The sequence below is a fragment of the Panthera leo genome, chromosome E2 (genome assembly GCF_018350215.1).
Source record: "Panthera leo isolate Ple1 chromosome E2, P.leo_Ple1_pat1.1, whole genome shotgun sequence".
NCBI lineage: Eukaryota > Metazoa > Chordata > Mammalia > Carnivora > Felidae > Panthera > Panthera leo.
Genome location: NC_056693.1, coordinates 5,903,532 through 5,926,519, shown reverse-complemented (window position 1 = coordinate 5,926,519; position 22,988 = coordinate 5,903,532). Strand labels below are relative to the sequence as shown.

Below are 22,988 nucleotides of genomic sequence, written 5' to 3'. Positions count from 1 at the left end.
TAATACTTTTCATACGCTTGCCATTTTTCTAATTTCATTTAATGTAAAGGTGCAAACCATGGGTCACATTTCAGCACAAAAGACAGGGAGAAACAGAATCATATGGTGTATATTCATGAATGGGGAGGCCGGTGGTAGAGGGTGAGAGTTTGAAATTGCATTGCAATAGTATTTTCATTAGAGCCACAAAAATACTATGGGATATACGTTGGGTAGGTAACTCTCAAATACAACTTATGAATATATACTTCCAAAACTGTATGTTTAAATCTAACATGAAATGACATTGTTATACATGACATTCAACCACAAACCCTAAGGATGTATTATTAGTGTTCATTATGAAATGACCCAAAAATGAGAAATAGGGTATCCCAAACAAAATGGTATCAAAATGCAGTTTAAGTGGCCAAAATTGAGTCTTTCTCAAGCATATTACATTTGAGTTTAGTTTTTCTTTTCTTTTTAGAGCACAAGCAGGCGAGACGGACAGAGACAGAGAGAGACAGAGAAAGAATGAAAACAGCAAGCAGGCTCTACACTCAGCAGAGAGCCCAGTACAGAGGTCAACCCCATGACCCTCAGCCGAAATTGAGTCAGTCACCCAACAGAGCCACCCAAGCATGCCTACTTTGGTTCCTTTAAATGCTCTAAAATTTTCTCTTCAGTTTCCAAAATTAAGACTAGTTTTTACTCATCTGTGATATACAACAGCCATTACCTTTCAAAACATGGACAGACCATCATCCCCCCTCTATTTTCTCTAGTACAAATGCTATCCCAAGTAACCCATAGTTCTCACATGAAAATCTCTTTCTCGGGGCACCTGGGTGGCTCAGTCGGTTAGGCGTCCGACTTCGGCTCAGGTCATGATCTCGCAGTCTGTGGGTTCGAGCCCCTCATCAGGCTCTGTGTTGACAGCTCAGAGCCCGGAGCCTGTTTCAGATTCTGTGTCTCCCTCTCTCTCTGACCCTCCCCTGTTCATGCTCTGTCTCAAAAATAAATAAATGTTAAAAAAATTAAAAAAAAAAAAGAAAATCTCTTTCTCCATGTCCCAACCTACTATTTCATGATCACCTATCTGACAGAGTAATTCTCTCCTATAATAATCAACAAAGGAACTCAATCATACCATCAAATCCAGAGAAGGGGCCATGACCTCAGAAAACATGACAATTTACATATCAGTGTTAGGTTTATTCCTTGCCACTCCCTATGCTTCCAAATGTATAGTACACTTTATCTTAAGCTTAGAATCCTAGCTTTTCCAGGGTATATATGTATGGCTAAGCACCCCCAATGAAAGAGGTTCCTTTCACCTTACCAATGCTTTCTCTCAGACCACCACTACACTTGACAAATGAAATGCGTAAAATTAAAGTATAACATCAGTGGAGTCCAAACTTGAGGTTACAAGTCATCAATGATAATTCAGTGTCAAGAAACCTGAAATAAGTGAGTAAAAAAAGTTACAGGGGTACCTGGCTAGCTCAGTCAAAAGAGCACGTTACTCTTGCTCTTGGGGTTCTGAGTGTGAGCCCCATGTTGGATATACAGAGGAAAATAAAATCTTTGAAAAAACTTTTTTTTAACATTTATTTATTATTGAGAGACAGAGAGTCACAGAGGGTGAGCAGGGCAGGGGTAGAGAGACGGGGAGACACAGAATCTAAAGTAGGCTCCAGGCTCTGAGCTGTCAGCACAGAGCCCGACGTGGGGCTTGAACACAAACTGTGAGACCATGACCTGAGCCAAAGTCAGTTGCTTAACCAACTGAGCCACCCAGGCGCCCTGACAATAAAATCTTTATAAAAAGATTTCAACGGAATATGATTAGGTCTTTCCACATATATACTTATTCCATTGACACACATCATCTCATGAGTTTTAAATACTTTTTATTTTCTGGAATTTAACACCTAAGATTGGTTAATTGTCAAAGCAAACCGAGGTCCCCCTAGCATGAAGTTTTAAATTGTAGTCCATTGAAGAATTGGCGAAGTTATCGCCTTCATTACTCTTTAATGTTCCTGTCCAGTAAGAATTCTTTGGTGTATGCTGATGTAAAGACTTTGATACATTTATATGGTTTCCATGTTATGTGAATTCTTTCTAGACCACAAAGAACAAAGTTGTATATTTTGTTTTTTTATCAATGGAAGTCTGTACCTCTTAACTCCATTCACCTGTTTTAACCCATCCCCAACTTGTACACTTTTTATAACCCAGATGACACTCATTTTATTTGTAAGGGTTCTCTCTAGAAGAAATTACATTCCTCAAAGTATAAGAAGCTTTAGATAAGCCTTGTCATACATTCCTAGTGTGTGCTTTCTTTCAGAGGCTTCTATTCTATCAGGTGAGGTATGAACCCTGGTTACAAGCTTTCCCACTTATGTTAGTTTCATATGGTTCCTCTCCATGGTGAAATCTGATACTGAGCAAGTCTTGAACACTTGCTCATTTGTTTATTTCTCCTAGGAGTTCTTTGATGCTTCCCAAAGCTTGAGCTTTGAATAAAAGCACTGCCACACATATTAGGTTCACATTGAGTAAGATGTGAATGCTCCATAAAGGCTTTTCCACACTCAATACATTTGTACAGTTTCTATCCAGTATGAGTTCCATCATGACCCCAAAGGTGAGAACATTTGCTAAAAGCCTCACCACATTTATTACATTTAAAAGGTTTTCCTCCTGAATGAATTCTCTAATCTTCTGTAATGCTTGAACACTGGATAAAAGCCTTGTTACACACATTACATTTGTAATTACATTTGTAATTACATAATGCTTGGAAAATTACAAATTACCATTTGTAATTACATAATGGTATACATTATGCCAGTGTATATTTTCTGATGCTTAGCAAGGTTGCCCAATGGGGTAAACGCTTTGACACACTCATTACATTAGTAAAGTTTCTCCCCAGTATTGATTTTTTTTTATGTTGAGTAAGATTTGAGCATTCAGTAAGGTTTTGCGACACTCACTACATTTGTAAGGTTTCTCTCCAGTATGCGTACTCTCATGACCAAAAAGATTTGAACTTGTGCTAAAAGCTTTACATTTAGTACATTTACAAGGATTTTCACCTGTATGGATTCTCTGAAATGCCAAAAGGCTTGACATTTGGATAAAAGCCTTGTTACACACATATTGTTTGTGTGATTTCTAGCCAGTGTGTATTTTCTGTTGATTAGTAAGACTTTGAAATTGGGTAAACGCTTTGTCACACTCATTACATTTATAAGGTTTCTCAACAGTATGGATTCTCTGATGATTTGCAAAGTTTGAATTTGTAGTATACAACTTGCCACATATGTTACATTTACATGTTTTCTTTCCTGTATGGGCTTTCTGATGTCTAGTGAGTTTTGAAGGCTGGGTAAAGGCTTTGCCACACTGATTACATTTGTGAGGTTTGTCACCAGTATGAATTTTCTCATGACTCCAAAGATGTGAACGTTGGGTAAAAGCCTTACCACATTCATTACATTTGTAAGGTTTCTCTCCTGTATGGATTCGCTTATGCTGTGTCAGACGTGTACGCATCGCAAAGGCTTTGCCACAATCAATACATTTGTACGGTTTCTCTCCAGTATGGATTTTCTTATGCTGAGTAAGATGTGAACTACATGAAAAGGCCTTGCCACAATCAATACATTTGTAAGGTTTCTCTCCAGTATGAGTTCTCTCATGACGCAAAAGTTCTGAACGTTTGATAAAAGCCTTATCACATTTAGTACATTTATGAAGCTTTTCTCCTGTATGAATTCTCTGATGTGCCATAAGTCTTGAACTTTGGATAAAAGCCTTGTCACACATATTACATTTGAGTGGTTTCTCCCCAGTGTGTATTTTCTGATGCCTAGTAAGGTTTCCAAATTGGGAAAACGCTTTGGCACACTCATTGACTTTGTAAGGTTTCTCTCCAGTATCCATATCCTGATGATTTGCAAGGTTTGAATTTTGACTATGGACCTTGCCACATATGTTACATTTATATAGTTTCTCTCCTGTATGGACTCTCTGATGAGTAGAGAGGCGTGAAGACTGGATAAACTCTTTACCACACTCATTACATTTGTAAGGTTTCTCTCCAGTATGAGTTCTCTCATGTCCGCAAAGCTGTGAATGTTTGATAAAAGCCTTATCACATTTATTACATTTATAAGGTCTTTGTCTTGTATGAATTCTCTGATGTGCTATAAGGCTTGAACTTTGGATAAAAGCCTTGTCACACACATTACATTTGTGTGGTTTCTCACCAGTGTGTATTTTCTGATGCCTAGTAAGGTTTCCAGATTGGGTAAACGCTTTGGCACACTCATTACATTTGTACGGTTTCTCTCCAGTATGGATTTTTCTATGTTGACTAAGATGTGAACCATCGGTAAAGGCTTTGCCACACTCACTACACTTGTAAGGTTTCTCTCCAGTATGAGTTCTCTCATGACCCAAGAGGTGAGAACGCGTGCGAAAAGCCTTATCACATTTACTACATGAATAAGGTTTTTCTCCTGTGTGAATCTTCCGATGTTGATTAAGCCTACAGCTTCTGATAAAAGCCTTGCCACACACATCACATATGTGTGGTTTTTCTCCAGGATGTGTACTCTGATGTCTAAAGAGGTGTGAGCACTGCTTAAAACCTTTGCCATACTCACTACATTTGTAAGGTTTCTCTCCACTATGGATTTTATCTTGAGTAAGGCTTAAACGCTCAGCAAAGGCTTTGCTGCATGCATTACATCTGTAAGGTCTCTGTCCAGAAAGAATACCCTCATCGCTCATGAGGTTTGAGGTTTTGCTAAAATCCTTCCCACAGTCAGTACATTGATAAGATTTTTGTCTAGTGCATGCTCTCCTGGCCTGTGCAGGTAACAAATGAAAAATCTTCCTAGATTTATTCCAAATGTTTTGGGCCCTGGGAATTCTTTCAAGTGGTGAGACTGAGGAACCATTGCTGACAGACTTCTCAGTTGGATTACATTCATACATTTTCTCCTCACTGTGAAACCTCTGGAGTTCATCCAGGTGTGCCTGCAAATTTAATCCAATTCTATTTTCCAAGCAGTTTATGTACTGGTTTCCAGAACCACTTACGTTACTGTCCTGTTGTAACAAAGTCCTGATGAATGGTTCATTATTCATGACATACTGGTATGTATTTTTTCTCACAGAAACACTCTGCTTTTCAGGAAGAGTAACTGAGGGCTGATTAAGTGGCTGATCTTTCCTACAAGTGAGATTTTTGTTATGGGTCAAAGGCACGTCTTTGTAATTTCTTGCATCATCTCCCCACCGATTTTCAAACTCATGCCTATTTTCCCAGACTTCCTTGAGACCAAAATCCTTGATGCCATGGCTTTCATTTCTCTCCAATATCACTAAGTGGTAAAATACTTCTTTATAAATGTCCTCCCCTGGTGACAATTCCATGAGTGCAAATCCAGCAGAAAGACTTCCTATCAAATACAGTCGGAAGGTAAATATTTTATACTAAATTCAATAATTACACACCTAAATAATTACAGTAAATAAAGGAAGTTAGTCAACAATGGTCTTCAAACACTTTTGTCATATACAATGTTTTTGAGTTCTCTTTTTATAACGTTTTCCATATTAATAATTTCTCTGATTTTAAGGTAATTTTTCAAAACACATTTTACACTATCCATATTTTTTGGACACATAACTGGATAATTAAATGACACTTCATGATTACAGAGCCCATCTACACACTGGTTATTTTATAACTGTGCATGAATATCATAGAGATGTCTATCTTCCTTAAATCTTAGTCTTTATAAAAACGTGTTTACCTGAACCCAGTATCTCATATTTCAGTGATGCTCAACGAATCTTTCATTCCTCCTAGTATGTGTTCCTTATGGAATGTAAATCCTGTCTTTACGTCTCCAAGAAAAACTGCTTTAGAATCCCAGGGACTACTAGTTTGTGTAACTATGGTTACTTATTAACTTAACCTCCTAGATCTATCAATATGTAGGTTGTAACATAGTCTTTAAAATATCTTGTTTCTCTCATCATATGTTCACACAATATTAAACACACAGTATAATTAACCACCAGATCAAGCTGCTGTCCTGAGCAATTCATATGCATGTTCCCCTGTATGAATAGGGATCCTTCTGCAGTACAGGGGACAGGGGAGTCAGGTGCTGTGTAAACTGAGGTGCTTTGTTGATCAAAATTAATATACCGGGATATACGAGGATGGTTTGTTTAGCTCAAGGAAACATCTGAGGAAAGGCCAGGACTTGGATTCAGAAAAGCAAAAATGAAGCATAAGAAGTAACTGACCATGTGGAGACAGGGCTTGTGCTTGCATCTCTATGGGAATATGATTGTGGTGTAAGTTTAATGCAGGACCTTGGGGAAAAAGAAAACACATTCAGCAAAAGGTATAATACTGACACATTCTGTAGGAACACAACTATGGGCATGAAGCAAAGGTGGAAAACATTCAACAGGGAGACAGGGTTATAGGAAGACTGTACAGTTGTATCTATTTCAGTATTTGCTCTAAAAATTATCAAACTATCCCATGAATTCCACTTCTAGGTATATACTCAAGAGAATTACATAATGTATACATGTTCCAGGAGAAATGTACTAGAATGCTTTTTAAGGTTGTTGCTTAGAGGGAGCGAGCTTGCAAAAGGGGGAGGGGTGGGGGTAGGGGGGAGAGGGGAAATTCCCCTGAGGTCTCCAGCTTGTAAGCGCATTGTGCAATGCAGGGCTCAAACTCACATATGTGACTTCATGACCTGAGTCAATATCAAGAGTCAGATCCTTAACTGTCTGAGCCACCCAAGCACCCCAACATAATGTATCATTACAGAAAAACCTATGGCAAATCAGGTTAATGATATTTCTGGGACTAAACAGGAACTTAAAAAATATGTTTTCAAGATATCACAAATTCTTAAAGAATACCATAGCATCAGTTGGGGGGCTCAGTCAGTTAAGTGTCTGACATCGACTCAGGTCATGATTGCAGGCTTAGGACTTCAAAAGCCCGCAACACGCTCTGTGCTGATAGCTCAGAGCCAGAAGCCTGTTTCGGATTCTGTGTCTCTCTCTCTGCCCCTACCCCGCTCATGCTCCCTCCCTCCCTCCTCTCTCTCTCTCAAAAGTAAACAAACATTAAAGAAAAGTCATAACTTTAATCGAGAAAAATATCTGTTGTAACAATTAGATATCACTGCACATTTATGAGAATGGCCAAAATCCACAACACTAACACCAAATACTAGTGAGAATGTGGAGCCATAAGAACTCTCATTCATTGCTGGGGGGGATGCAAAATGGTACTCCTCTTTGGAACAGTCTGCACTTTCTTACAAAACTAAACGTACCCTTAAATACAACCTAGCAGTCCCACTCTTTGGTATTCACACAAATAAGTGGAAAATTTCTGTCCACATGAAAACATACCCACAAAAGTGAAAAATCCTAAAATTTCTATGGAGCCACTAAAGATCCTGAATGGCCAAAGCATCTTGACAACAAAGTACGTAGCTGGAGGCATCACATTCCCTGATTTCAAACCCCCTGACTACAAAGCTGTGGTAATTAAAACAGTATGGTATTAGCATAAAAATACACAAATAGATCAACAGAACAGAATACAGCCCAGAAATAAACCCACACACATGGTCACTTAATTTACAATAAAGGAGACATGACTATACAAAGGGGGAAAGCACAATCTCTTCAATTGATGGTTTGGGAAAACGGGACAGCCAGAGGCAAAGGCATGAAACTGTACCACTATCTGATACCATACACAAAAGTTAACTAAGAATGGATTAAAGACTTAAACCTAAGACCTGAAATCATAAAACTCCTATTGAGAAAAGTTAGGGGGTAATGAGCTTCTTGAAACATGTCTAGGCAATGACTTTTGCTTTTGTTTTTTGACTCTCAAAACCAAAAGAAAAAACAACAAAAGCAAAAACGTTTGGAATTATATCAAACTGAAACATGTCTACATAGCAAAGGAACACTTTTTCAACAAAATGAAAAGGCATCCTACTGAATGGGAGAAACTATTAGCAGATCATGTATCTGATAATGGACTAATAATCTAAAACATTCCCAAAACATGCTCAAATAACCCAATTTAAGAAATGGGCACAAGATCTGAATAGACATTTTCCAAAGACTTAGAGATGGCCAACAGGACCATGAAAAGGTGCTCAACGTCATTCATCCTCAGGGAAATGCAAATCAAAACCACAATATCGCTTCACACCTAATATTAGAATGGCAGTTAGTAAAAAGACAAGAAACAACACGTGTTGTCAACGGGTGGAGAATGATTGGTGTAGCCAAGAGAACTACTGTGTGATCCACCAATTCTACTGGGTATTTATCTGAAGACAACAAAAATACTAACTAGAAAAGATAGAAGCATTCTGATGTTCACTGCAGCACTATTTGTAACAGCTGAGATACGAACACAATCTAAGTGTCCGTTGATGGGTGAATGGATAAAGATGTGTATATACAACACAATATTATCTAGCCACTAAGTAGAATACAATCTTCCCATTTGTGACAACAGAGATGGACCTTGAGGACAATATGCTATGTGGAATGAGTCAAAGACCACTACAGTATGATTGCTCCTATGTGTGCAATCTTAAAGAAACAAAAACTCATTAGATACAGAGAACATATTGGTCGTTGCTACACGCAGGTAGGTGAGCAGAAATGGGTGAAGGTGATCAAAAGGTTAATAAAGAAAAAAACTGGGCTGCCTGGCTGTCTCAGTCAGTACACCATGCAACCCTTGACTTTGCAGTTGAGTTCAAACCCCACTCTGGTTGTAGAAATTACTTAAAATCAAAAATTGCTGCTGCCTCTTGAGTTCTTAAAACAAACAAACAAAACCAAAAAAATCAATATGGTAGTTACAGTATACCAGGAATGCAATAAACATCTGTAGAATGATACATGGTTTTCCTACAGAAAAACAAACTAGAGATATCACCAAGCTGAGCTGTATTTACACTACATTTACTTTTGGATTTTTCACTTTTGGAATTATCCACATCGTGACTTATGCCTAATTTATGCACAAGGCAGTGATCTTCAGAAGCCAGGATGGCCGAGGAAAGACACAGACTTTTATCTACTTTATTAGACAGATGCTATAATTTTTGTGTCTCCTGAGAAGTTCTCCAAGGATACAAAATGGAAATGCAAAGTGAATACATCCTGGGGTCTGCACTACAAAGGCCTCACCTCTGACCTGTATGGAATGAGAACCAAGAGGGATCAGGGAAAATACGCCATAGGGACAGCAATCCCAGTCCCTCTCAAACCACGGCACCAGTATGGTCGGAGGGGCTAGGTAAAGGGTTGTAGGTATAATAGTGGAAGTTTAAATTTCTACACATTTAACAGATTGAGAAATGTTTGGGGGGTGGAGGCGGATTTCCTTTGAAAGTTCCTAAGAAATAAACTTGTATTTTCTCACAGATTCTTCCCAAACGATATTTACTGGAGCAGCTTCCTCTGCTCATCTGAGCTCTCACTTGTGCTCACACCCCAATACATTGCCCACTATGTGGATGTTCCCCTGTCTTCATTTCACTTTCCACTATCCAAGTCTCTTTCTCTTTTTCCAAAACAGAGATGATATTCACCTCAAGAATAGATTTTCGTTTATCAAGAAAAACAGAACATGATCTGCTTGGCTCTTCCAGAACAAATTCCCTGCTCTTGGTTCAGCAAACAAGAAAGGATATTCATTTTAAGTGGTGTAGAAACATATTTCAAAAATTACTCAAATGAGTGCCTGTGTGCTTAAGGATTATTTTAGGTGTGCAGACATCTGGGTTTTTTCCAAGAACCACTTAACCAAAGGCACAAGGGTAAGACGACAGAATCAGAGATTTAAATAAATTCACCACGAGGTTTCCTTTTTTCCCTCCTACTTTAAATACGGTTTTTCTCTCTGAGACTTATCTTTCAAGATGTCAGCAAACTTGGACTTTGCTAAGAATATAAGGGTTTTAGATCCTATTCCCCAACTCTGAGATTGTTACTTAGATTCTAGTTAGTTAACAGAGAATGTAATGCTGGTTTCAGGAGTAGAATTTAGAGATTCTTCACTTACACAGAACACCCAAGGCTCCTCATCACCAGTTCCCTCCCTTAGGCTTTTCTGACTGCTAAGTTCTGCACCCACATCAACAAGCAGGAATGCAGAACTTCTGAAGGAAAGGGAAGTTAGAGTCCACTTGCCACATTATGAACCCTTTCCACTCTCAATCAAAACAGCTGCAATCACTCCCTTAAGAACAAGGAATTGGAACTCTTATGATCAAAACAGGGGCTCTCATTAGAAAATGCACAGCACAGACATAAAAAGTAACTACCGACTTCTGGAGGCAAGTTATCCTCACCCACGGAGACCAGGTTCCTGTAGTTCTCCAACATCACGTCCCTGTACAAGGCCCTCTGAGCGGGGTCCAGGCACTCCCACTCCTCCTGAGAGAACTCTATGGCCACATCCCTGAAGGTCAACCGTCCCTGAAAGGAAAACACATTTCACCAAATGGACAGGGAACATGTTCTTATTTGACCAAAGACAAGAGAAGCACAGATGTGTAAAGACTGACTTGACTAGAATGAGTGTTCTTTGATCCGTGTAAGATAATTTTGAGTGAGTTACAGTGAACATAAAATTAGCCACTTTAAAATACCATTAGGGGGCAATTATTGCACTCAAATATTGCACAAACATCACCTCTGTCTAGATCCAAAACTTTTTTATCAGCCCCATAGGAAAGACTTTACTCATTAACAGGTGCTTCCTATTGCCCAGTCCCTGGCAACCACTAATGTTTTTCTCTGTGGATTCACCGATCTTAGATCTTTTCTTGTAAAAGGAAAGGGATCAAAAATGTGACCTTTTGCATCTGCCTTCTTTCACATAGAATCATCCTTGGGGCTCATCCACAATATAGTATGTATCAGTGGTCCATTTCCTTTCTTCTGGCTGTAGAATATTCGATTACAGGAGTAGACCATATTCACTCAACTACTGTAAATCATTTGGTAGTTATGACCTTTGGCTAATATTACTAAGTTCCAGTAGAAGTGTTTGGATGCCTGTTTTCAATTCTTTTGGTTATATACCTAGGAGTGGAATTACTGGGGCACATGGTTTAATTTTTTCAGACTCTGTCACACTCTTTTCCACAGTACCTATATTTTTACAGCAACGTGTCATGATTCGAATTTCTCCACATCTTTATTTTTGTTTCACAACAGTCATCCTAGTGGATGTGAAACGATAGCTCACTGTGGTTCTGATTTTACATTTTAATAATGACTACTTTCATTGAACATTTCTTCATGTGCTGGGTTCATTTGTGTATCTTCTATGGAGAAATGTCTATTAAAATCCTTTGACCATTGTTCAAGTTGGGTTCTTTGTATGTTGGTTGTGACTTGTATAAGTTCTTCACATATTCTGGGTTGTAGATGCTTAGTAGATATGTGCTGGCAAATTATTTCCTCCCATTTGCTAGATTGTTCCACTTAGGTGATAATGTCCTCCAGTGAACAGACATGAATAATTGAGATGATGACCAATTTATCTACTTTGTCTGGTTCTCTTTTTCTTTTGGGATCATGTGTAAAAATCCACTGCCAACCCGAAGGTGATGTAGACTTACCCCCTATGTTTTCACGTGAGACTTTTATAGTTTAGGCTCTTACACTTAGTCTTTGATTAAATCTGAATTCATTTCCTTACACAGCACAAGGTAGTTTCAATTTCATTCTCACACAGATATCTAAATGTGTCAGTACCATTTAAGAGACTTTTATTTTTCCAGTGTCTGTTTTCAGCACACTTGTAAAAAAAGGAATGGACTGAAGATGTGTGGGTTTACTTGTGGATGCTCAGTTCTATCGTTTTGATCAATATTTCTAGCCTCTGGTGCAATCATGCTTTTCATTACTTCACGTAACTATATTAGTATTGATGTTGGGAAATGTAGGTCCTCCAATTTTGTTCCTTCTCACATTTATTTTGGTTATGTGGTGTCCATACCAATTCAATATGAGTTTGAGAATCACGATTCCCAACATAGCAAGAAACACTGTTGAGGTTTTGCCAAGGACTGCATTACTCTTTATGTTACTCTGGGGAGCTCTCCGTTTTACAGTCTTCCAAGGCAGAAACACAAGATATCCTGACATTTACTTAGGTTTTAACTTCCCTCACCAACATTTGTAGTTTTCACTCTGTATACAACTTCAAACTCAATTAAATTTATTCCCATTTGATGTCTTGCTCTTGTAAATGGAAGTGTTGACTTACTTTCCCTTTGTTGACTGCTAGTGTACAGAAATGCAACTGAATTTTGAGTGTTGATATTGTATTCTGTAACTTCAGTAAATTCATTCTAGGAATGAGTATTCTTTATTTCTAAAGAGGAGATCATGTATACTATGAGTAAACATAATTTGATTTCTTTTCCCATTTGACACATTTTATTTATTTTTCTTCTGTAATTTCTCTGGTTAGAACTTCCAGTAGAGTGCTCAGTTGGAGCGGCAACACGGGGCATGCTTGTTTTGTTTTCAGCATTAAGGGATGTTTTCAGGTGTTCACCAGCGAATATGAGGTTAGCTATAGAAATTTAGTAATAAGCTTTTTCAGACTAAGCCAGTTCCCTTCTACCCCTAATTTTTGAGTTTTTGCAGGATGCACTGTTCTGTATATGTCTGCTGAGCCTTGCTGGTTTACAGTGTTGCTCACTGCTTTATTACTGATGTCTGGTTGTTCTATCAACTATTAAATAGGGAGCATTGAGTGCTCCAACTAGTATAGTAGAACAATCTCCCCAATGTTTGCTTCAAATGCTTGGGGGCTTTGTTGTTATGTACCTATTATTTATAGTTGTTTTACTTCCTCGATGATTTGTCCTTTTTTCAATATATAATGAGTCTCAACATGCTTGGTAACAATTTTACACCTTCAAGCCCATTTGGTCTGAAACCTGTATAGCTACCCAGCTAGGGTTCATTACTATCCACATAAATATCTTTTTCTATCCTTCAACTTTCAACCTATTTGTATATCTAAAGTGAGCTTCAGAGTGCCTGGGGGCTCAGTCGCGTAAGCATCTGACTCTCAATTTCAGCTCAGGTTATGATCTCACAGTTTGTGAGACCGAACCCAGCAACGGTCTCTGCACTGACACTGCAGAGCCTGCTTGAATTTCTCTCTCCCTCTCTCTGCCCCTCTCCCACTCACGCTCTCTCACAATCAATAAATACTTTGAAAAATAAAGTGAGCTGTATGTAGACATAGAGTGGAACCATTTTTAAAAATTCCTCTTTTAATGAAGAGTTTGATTTAGGTACTTTTCAAGTTGTTACTGATAGGAATTACTTCTAACATCTGCTGTTTGTATGGCTAATATTTTGTTACATAATTCCTTCCTTCTTCGGGTGTCTGTGCGTGCATACCATTTTGATGGTCTATTTATTTTTCTGTATGTTTTCAGGTTATATTCTGAGTGGTTATCCTGGGGATTACAGCTTACATATTAAACCACTAATATTTGAATTTCAGTTGATGCTAACTTAGCTTTAATGCCATACAAACAACTGCTGTTACACATTCTCCCTTTATGCTGTTGTCAAAAACTACTTCATAAAAGATATGAACAGATGTTGCATACACTCAAGAGCAGATTTTTCTGTTTGACTCATCTATCTCTTCAGACATGTAGGAAAAAATGGGTTACAAAACAAACACAATAATGAGCTTTTATATTTACTTATGTAATTACCTTTACTAGCGTTACTTGTTCCTATGGCTTTGAGGTAATGCTAGTTTCTATCCATTTCAGCCTGAAGAACTCCACGTGGCATTGCCTATAGTCTATGTCTGTAAGTGTGAACCCCCTCAGCATTTGTTCATCTAGGAATCTCAACTTCACTATCAATTTTGTAGTATAGTTTGCCTCATAAGGAATTCCTGATACAGTTTTTTTTTTTAATTTTTCAATCTTTTAATACCAAAGGAGATGGATTCCTGGCCTCCACAGTTTCTAACGAGAAACAGACCATTAATCTTATTCAGAATCCCTGTACATGAGAAGTTGTTTCTGTCTTGCTACGTTCCACACTCTATCTTATAAAACTTGACCGATTATGTGACTGCCAGGGATCTCCATGCATTGGACCTAGTTGAAGTTCACTGAGTTTTTTGGGCGTGTAGGTTCTCTTTGATAAATTTGGGAAGTTTTCAGCTCTTCTTTCTTCAATTATTCTTTCTGCCCTTCCTTCTAGAACTCCTATTACGTTTATAGGAGTATTATAGTGTCCCAAAGGTTTCTTTGCCTCTGGCCATTTTTCTTCTTTTATTCCCTTTTATTCAGCTTTATTTCCCCTCTCTCCTCCTCACACTTGACAATTTCAGTTAACCTCTGTTTAAGTTCACGGATTCTTTATTCTTTTTGTCCATCTGCTGAGGAACCCTCTAGTGAATTTTCAATTCTGGTGTTTATACTTTAACTCCAGCATTTCTATTTCCTCCTTTTGCTATAATTTCTATCTCTTTACTGATATTTTCTATTTGTTGAAATATTGTTCTCCTACTTCTTAGTTCTCTTCCACATTTTCCTTTAGCTGAGGATGGTCAAGAAGGTTGATTTAAAATCTTTATTTACTAAGTGGAATGTCTGTGCCTCCTCAGAAAGACCATCATCAACCTGGTAATCATGCTTAAAAGATGTACAATCTTAAAACATCCTTAGAAGTCTGTAGTGAAGTCGGCCTGCTCAGAAGCAGCCATCGTGGCATTCTTTGAAACAGTAAGGAGTTGTAAAGGACCCATGGATCTTCATTTAGAGAATACTCCCATGAGGATCTAAAAAAGCAGTTACCTCTTGTTGACTTTCATGAAAACGACTTCAAGTCATATGGCATGTAAAGATACCAATTTGCAGAACAAAATAGGATTAAACATTTACAGTAGAATATATTCTAAACTCATGCTACAATATATAAACGCACGTTTGGAAAATATGTACGAAAGAGAACATTGGTTCTTAATGAAGAAAATCAGTGATGGTGGAAGATATGACAGGGAAGAACATGTTTTACTTCTTAGTTTCAAAAATGTATTAGTGTGTGGAACTGAACTGCAAAAATCTGTACTACTGAAGTTTAATACATACACACAAAAATAATAAAAAGAATTTAATAATATTATGTAAAATTAAAACTGAGCACCATCCTCTGTGATGAAAGTTCTGCTCCTATGTCTGGCTAAATTATACACATTTTTCTCTAAAAGATGTGCAACATGTGAGAGTTCCTAAAAGAACACCATGGTCTTTATGAGATGGATGTGCTACCAATAATTTATAAAACATTTACTGTTATGGGGGGAAATAGGTTCTAGAATCACTTATACTTACCTAAATAAGTTACGAAAGCTTGTGGCGGAGGGCCGCCACCAAGGGGCAAAATCACTCGAGATTCGTTAGGGAAATATTGTAATGGGATACCGAGCAACTTGTTACATCACCGGCAGGAAATTACTTTCCATCTGACCCCAATCTACTAATGTACTTTGATCACAAACTCCACTTGCCCCCAATACCCTCTGCTTCCTACACACACAAGTTAATGATTCCCGTCTGATGGCTTTCTCCATGTTCACATGTGTAAGATCTTCTTTTCTTCATGTTCCCAACGTATGTAGTATCTTGAGAGCTCAATAAATACAAGATGAAACCCATGTTGGGGGCTGTTGTCTTCTCCCAGGCAGTACCCTCTCTCGTATTCCATCTGCATCTGCTCTCTTGCTGGGCAAGAGAGAACTCCAGGCTCCTAGTCTTCGCCAGATGGTGACCCCGACAGGATAGAGGTCGACATGATAAAAGCCGAGGTGACAGATGTCCACGTGATAGAAGGCGATGAGAAGTCAACATGATTAGAAGAAAAGCCAGCGTGACTAAGAAGTGGGTGTGTCAGCAGGGGACGTGGCTAACAAGGCAATGTGGGAGAACCCAATGTGGCTAAGGGCCGACAAGACTGGAAGGCGACATGGCTACGAAGCCAACATTACTCAAGGATGCGGAAACAACTAGTTGTTTAACAACTAGAGCTCCAAAAATAGAAAAATGCACGGGACTACAATCTCTCCTGATGAGGTAAGAGAAACAGAACCTATAGGGATTCACTGCCACTGAACTTTTGAGAGAATTATTATGGGAGACTCTCTATCCCTAGAACAGAAAAAACACAATCATATAGCACTCCTTAAATTATTAATGATTATCCAGCAACACTGTCCTTGGTCTCCTAAGCAAGGAACCTTTCACTTAGACACTTGGGAATGAACAGGTAAAACACTAAAGGCATGACATATGGAAGGCGCCAATGTTCTGCCTGAGTTATTCTTACGTGATCTATTGTTCTGACAGACACTCTCCCCTTATGTGCGGATGATGTTTATGAACATATAGACACACTCAAAGTAAATAAAAACTTTTTCCATGGAACCTAAACCTCCTTATTGTCAGCCAGCCCCGTCAGCACCCCTACACCCTGAGAATGCCAACTATACCATTTGTCAATGGGAAATATCTGACTTGTCAAAGGAACAAAAGATTCCCTCTGAAGACATCCTCACTCCTTTGCAACTACCTATTAAGAATGCCCTTACTATGTTTACAAACACCACGGGAAAACTCACAAGACATCTTGCCCTTGGAAAACTCGAAAAAACTGGGAGCATATATTATACACTACACCGGGGTCTACCCAAAATTCAGCCATATTATGACCTATAGAAACCTTTCCCAATCCTTAAACATGGTCTCTGATATGTCAACGAGCCAAGATCATCCACTTGAGATTTCCTCAGCAGTGTTTCAGGTAAAAATTAACCATGGGGAACAAACTGCCTTAGGGGGACCCGAACGTAAGTTTCTTGGTTTGAAATAGACCTGTTAATCAAAGGTCAAATAAGCTCATGTTACAACTTAAAGTAATTGGAAACTTGGTCTCACAGGTTTCATGAGTCATTGTTACACTAGCTTTCAAAGGCTTTAGTAACTCAAAAAGTTTTCCGTGCATGATAAATTGGGATTGAATTTGTTGGGACATCTAGGCCTTTTCTAAATAGGATGGGATGCTAAATCACTGATTCCTAAGTAAGGCTCATCTGCTTTCAGCTTCTTATTGCAGGGAAAGTGAGGATATCGGGGTCTGATGCTAAACACACTTGGTGGATTACAACTTTCTGAGTATTTTACTAACAAATTTTCAAAGATTTAAATTGTAAATGAAGTCTTTTTGACCAATTAGGCTTCTTTAGTAAGTTGAATTACTCTGGAAGCACTGTCAAACAAATAATAATCCTTAGGTTACATTTGAGTACATGCTATACCCTATTATAGAGATTATATGTAATTCCTAGTTTTAATGTTTTTTAGCATAGGGTCATCACTTGATATTCTGATAATTGAAGTGTCATGTGCCACAGAAGTAACTGAATTTCCTTCTCACCTCCATTAGATCTTTTAATCATGTCCATTTTTGTGTCTGTTTTGTCACAGTTTTGTGACTCCTGTTGGAAGACTTCCTCACCGCTACCACTTCCAGTAGACAGATAATCCTTTATGCTCAAGGAGGCTGTTTACCCTGCACTGTCTTTCCTTTTCCTAACTCTGCTATACCTACCCCAACTTACCAATGTTGCCCCTAGGGATGGACTCTCTATGACCCTATTCAGCAAGAAGAAGTTACAGAAGAGAAGACCATCCACCCTCAGCAACCTTGAAGATTTTAAGAGTCAAAACTTTCAGGGGGGGAACAATGTGGGAAACAAAGGAAGAAGGAAATGGCAGATGAAATTAAAATTCCCTACAATACACAAGGACAAGCAGTTGTAGAATGAGCACATTAAAAAATATGTTAAAATATGTTAAAAACAACAAAAAAGGCAGAATTACCCATGGTTGTCTACATTACAAGCTCAACTTCTCCTCGATCACACTATGATCACTCTTACGTTTTCAAATCTTGACCCTCAAGGACTAACGCAGCTAAGCTCCATTTTCCTAAATTCCATAAACCCTCTCACCTATGGTGCCAGTTCAAACTTCTCACTTGGGTTTGAGAATATGCTTGTATTCTTTCAGATTCCGGACCTCTGGGGATTCCCTCTTGGTTGGTGAAGCCGTATTATAGCATGGGGGAGACCCCCAGAACACCTTCCCATCAACCAGGACTTCCAGAGAATGACTCAGAATGAACGACCACCGCTCCATTTTCAGGATGGAAGAAACCACTTCACTGTTCATCCATCATCCTGAAGTCGCTCCACAAATGCAATTCCTAGCTCCTCATAGAACATGAGGGAAGCCTAAACGCCTGTCAAACCAGGCCCACTTCCTCTTACAACGCAGTGGTATTGCCTACACACCTGATCTGCATCTGATGGCAATGATCTCCGCCACTGGTATTAAGCAGGCAAAGGCGTTTCATAGGCCTCTTAATCATGGGGATCCAAGCCACAGTAAGCGTTATAGCCTCTGCTACCATTGCTCGAATTAGTCTTCAGCACACTATGAAACTGCACATGTAACTTAACCCAGTTATGGTCAACATTATCGAAGAGCTAATAAGCCAAACTTCTACAAACAAATAATGGCATGCCTAAAAGCCCTTATGGCTGCCATCCATTTTATAGGAAAAGGACAAAAGGTGCTAATCCTCTGTTGTAATTCTGTGAAGTGGAATACTTATACGACGTCTCCTTTTATGCCATTGCAGAATCACTCTCCAAACCACCAGACAGCAAAATACGGATCAGGTAGCCATCATGACTGTCCTCACACGCAAACTTAAAGATGAAAAAAACCAAAATGGGGAGCCAGGGGGATCAAAAATCCCTTAGACTTCCACAAACAGGTTAGAAAGCTTAGGGCAGAAAGCTGCCACCACGGGACAAAAGCACCCAAGGTAAAGTCATTAGCTACAGAAAAGCTTAGGGCGAAAATCTCCCACCGTGGGGCGAACGTGTCCGAAGTTAGCTAGCGAGATATTGCAATGGGATCACGAGTAACTTCTTAGACCACCTGCAGGAAATTCCTTTCCATCTGACCCCAATCTACTAATGTACTTTGGTTACACACTCCACTTGCCTCCCAGACCCTCTGCTTCCTACACACACAAATTAATGATTCCTGTCTGATGGTTTTCTCCGTGTTCATGTATGTAAGATCTTGTTTTCTTCACGTGTACCTCGTAATATCTTGTGAGGTCAATAAATACTGAGACAAAACCCCTGTTGGGGGCTCTGTTTCCTTGCGGACATCACCCTTTCTCGTATTCCATTCTGCATCTGCTCTCTTCTGGACAAGAGAGAACTCCAGTCTCATCGTCTGTGACACTATTTGACAAGTAGGTTGGTTCTACATTTGAAAACCAATTATGTTAATAAACCAAGACACCCTCTCTACTTCTCATTCCTACTTTCAACTTTCTATTCTATTCCAAAGTATTAATATCGTGGAGTCAGAAGCACAATGAGTCCCTGGTTTAACATCAAAATGCATTTGTAAAACCGGATGAAGTAAATTTCCAGCACTCTTATTTTCCAGAGTTCCTCAGGTGCTTTTGCGCGTTAATACATGACTTACATACATAATCTCTTTAATCCTGGTTTATATGAGCTGAAAAAGGATCCAGGAGGGATCTCTGAAGAATCCTTCCTGAAGATACCAAAGAGCTAACTCCCTATCTCCAGTCCTAGCCTGTGTAGAACAACATTCCCAGGATGACCACCTAACAGGTGCCTCTTCCTAAGTTCCGCGTCACTTGGTCACAGTAAGAAGAAATATGCATAGAGAGGAGGGGAGATTGGGAGAAAGCCCTGGGTGTGAGTAAACAACTCAGGCAGGACACCTCACAGACAGACAAGATTAACAAGTCCAAAGTGACATTTTAGGAAGAAAAATCAACAAAAAATGGGATTTTACCTGGAAAAGAGCCATTCCTTCTTTTTTTCCCCTCTTCTTCTGGTCTTCTTTCTCAAGTAAGGTTATACTGTGTGACAAAAAGGATGTTGTTTAATTTTCAGAATCAACATAACCCCATCCTCTGCCACAATATACATATGGGGAGAAACTTGCCATGGGAAAAAGGCCTTTGCTGCCCACTGCAACAGGAGGGATGCGGGGACAATAAGGTCCTATGTGGAGGCCAACAAGTGCATTTTTTACCCACTTCTTCACGAAGGCCTCCCCTACCGCTCAAACTTACACACTCCACTGCAACTGCATTGTCTTGTCTACCTGGCACTTGGCCAAAGGGAATGGGCTCATTCAAGTTCTTGGCTCCTCCCTAGGTAGCCCGCATCCAAGGAATGGATGATGCAGGACAGAGAAGACTGTCCATGCCATCAATATGGACCAACTCTTAAGGGCCACCCAGCTCCAGAGCTCCCTGGAAGCCATACTGAGAAGTTTAGACCTTTGTCCTGATGCTGACCGGAAGCCTGTAAGAGGGTTTAATGTCAAAAGATGACACAATCAAATTTTTAAGATTTAGCCAGGATACACAGAGAGGGTGGGGGTGACAGAGGCACGTCCCTGTCTCTGAGCTATGCTCCTGCTTCTTTCCCAGTGGCTTTCGATATTTTTGGAACTGGGTCACATTGTGAACTCCCATTATAACTGCACACTCTCTCCCGCAACACTACCAAAGACGCACCTAGTTTTGAAAATCATTTCACGCATCTTATTAACTCAGGTTCAGAATTCTTGGTCTATTGTCTCCTGTTACAGGTGGGTCCATCGGGGGTTAGCAGGGGAGTTAATTTGCCAAGTTACCCTGAAGAAGTCTCAGTTGAATGAGCAGAACTGGGTGTAAGAAATCTCTGAAAAGGTGGCCTGGACAGGTTGAAGTAGAAAGGCCTTGTCCTAATTCCAGATTACCTTTCATGTTCCTGAAGGAGAGAAGCTTCTCTTTTATGGGTTTAACCAAACCCAAGCATTTAATTCCTCTTTTCCAGAAAAGCTATATGAAATTACAAATAGTTACTGGTCCTGGAAAACATGAAAAAGGGTCACCTGTGGGCGCGAGGTCTGAACACTCTCTGTATTATGAACGGATGAGCTCTGCTGGAACCAAGTTCCACATCAATCAAGACCACCCTTCAACATCTGTACAGAGAAGACAGAGGGGACTTGAGGGGATCATCTACTTAGCTGGAGAACTCAGCTCAAAGCTTGATAATTTATAAACTGCCTTAACACAAGAAGAGAACTGCTGAATTATTAAAATAGCACACTAAACTAGGTTTTGAGTGTTAAAAGGTTACCAACATCCTTAACGGATGTGTAATGAAATACCATAAAGTTCTTTAACAGACATCAAAGAATCCTTGCAACATATGGTAGAGTAGAAAGCATATAAAACTCTTACTCTGAACAATAAAATTACAAGAAAAAATAATTTGGAAGTTGAAAAGCTCTCCAGTGGAATCTGAGATTAAAGTCACAACAAGTGTGAGGATACATCAAATTCAGAAAAGAATGCCACGAGCCACGAAAAAAGGGGGAGAGACAAACAGTATTGTTAACAATGGCCATCGTAAAAGCACCATGTGGTTACAGAAAGTCCCCTTTAACTGACAGTTCTATTCCCCCTGGATGAGTAGGGGTTGCCAATGGCATGATCTTCTGATGCAATGCTTAGAAAGTGCAGATGCCTCAAACACCAGGTTTCACACTCTCAATCTCTTCTCCACAACTGAAACAATTCACCAAATGTTAGATTAACGAGGTCATAAAACTTCAAGTCGGTACTTCACAACTTGATATCCTCGGTTCTTCACTACGGTTTGGGTCCTGTGCCTTGTCTGTGACCCCTACGCGTTTTCTTCTCTGTAGAAGTCTGTGTCCTTGTTTCTCTTCAGTCCTTTTGTCCATTTCCGTTTCCCTCCGTCGCTATTCCTCCTCCAACAGACAGTTTCACCCTATTCTGCGGCAGCCTGTGTCAACCCCCGCCGGTTTTTCTCCCCACACTTTCTGATGACCCTCTAACTCCGCAGATTTCTGCGTCCTTCCCCGCCATCTCCGTCCACACCCAGACGGACGGCCACCCTGCGGCCAACGGCCTGCACCCACCTCCCTAGTGACCACTGTGCCCGACGCAGTATGGGGCTGGGGGCACGGGGGACACTCGGCAGTCAGAGAAAGGTTCTGAGCAGGAAAGTGACCGGCAAGGATATCGGGGTCTGCAAGGGCCACAGGCAGAACGGCTTGGCCCGAACCTGCCTCGGAGCGATTTTAACCGAAAACGACCACAGACCCCCGGGACCCGCCCCGAGAGAAAGGACTCGGAACGTCTTAGAGCCAGGCCGCGATCGATGAAAGGGAGAAGACGGTTCAAGAATTTTACCTTACCAGGCGACCCCGGAACCTGGGGTGGAGCCCCAGGCACTGAGCAGCGCAACCGCTGGTGCGAACCAGAAAAATGGAGACTCGCTCACCCCACAGCGCACGTTGCCCTGCTGGATCAGCTTCCGGGACTGCAGAAAATGGCGCATGCGCGTGCGTCGCGGGGCGGTGCCGGGGCGTGTCCAGGACACATCCGGTGGGGCGGGTCCAGCGCACCACTCTCCTCCCAGCGTCTGCGGGTCTGTTTTCTCTTCCGGCCGCGCGGGTCGGGTTCCGCTTTTGGATTCCGCCCAATCCCGCTGGTGTCGTTTCGAGCCAGGCTGGGTGCAACCTCAGGGAAGGGTGGGTCGCTTCTGTTGGGAGCGGCGTTATTTCACAAGTTGAGCCCGGTGCCCGGGGAAGCAATTTTTTTTTGGGAGGGGGGGCGGGTTGGGGTGGGGGGGTGAGAGAAAAGTCTTTAGAGAGCCGTGGACATGTGCTCTAGCGGGGAGGCGGAGC

At 40.3% G+C, this 22,988-nt stretch overlaps 1 protein-coding gene across 1 annotated transcript; it reads right to left on the bottom strand.

The window, feature by feature from the left end:
• Positions 1-1,881: 1,881 nt before the first annotated feature.
• On the bottom strand, positions 1,882-22,613 carry LOC122209059 (zinc finger protein 677-like). The gene is made up of 5 exons (XM_042920669.1): positions 22,497-22,613; positions 20,067-20,133; positions 10,422-10,575; positions 6,331-6,399; positions 1,882-5,471 (listed from the first exon to the last, which is right to left on the bottom strand). The coding sequence occupies exons 2-5, from the start codon at positions 20,079-20,081 to the stop codon at positions 3,175-3,177; spliced, it is 2,535 nt and encodes an 844-aa protein (XP_042776603.1). The 5' UTR covers positions 20,082-20,133; positions 22,497-22,613; the 3' UTR covers positions 1,882-3,174.
• Between the last annotated feature and the right edge of the window lie 375 nt (positions 22,614-22,988).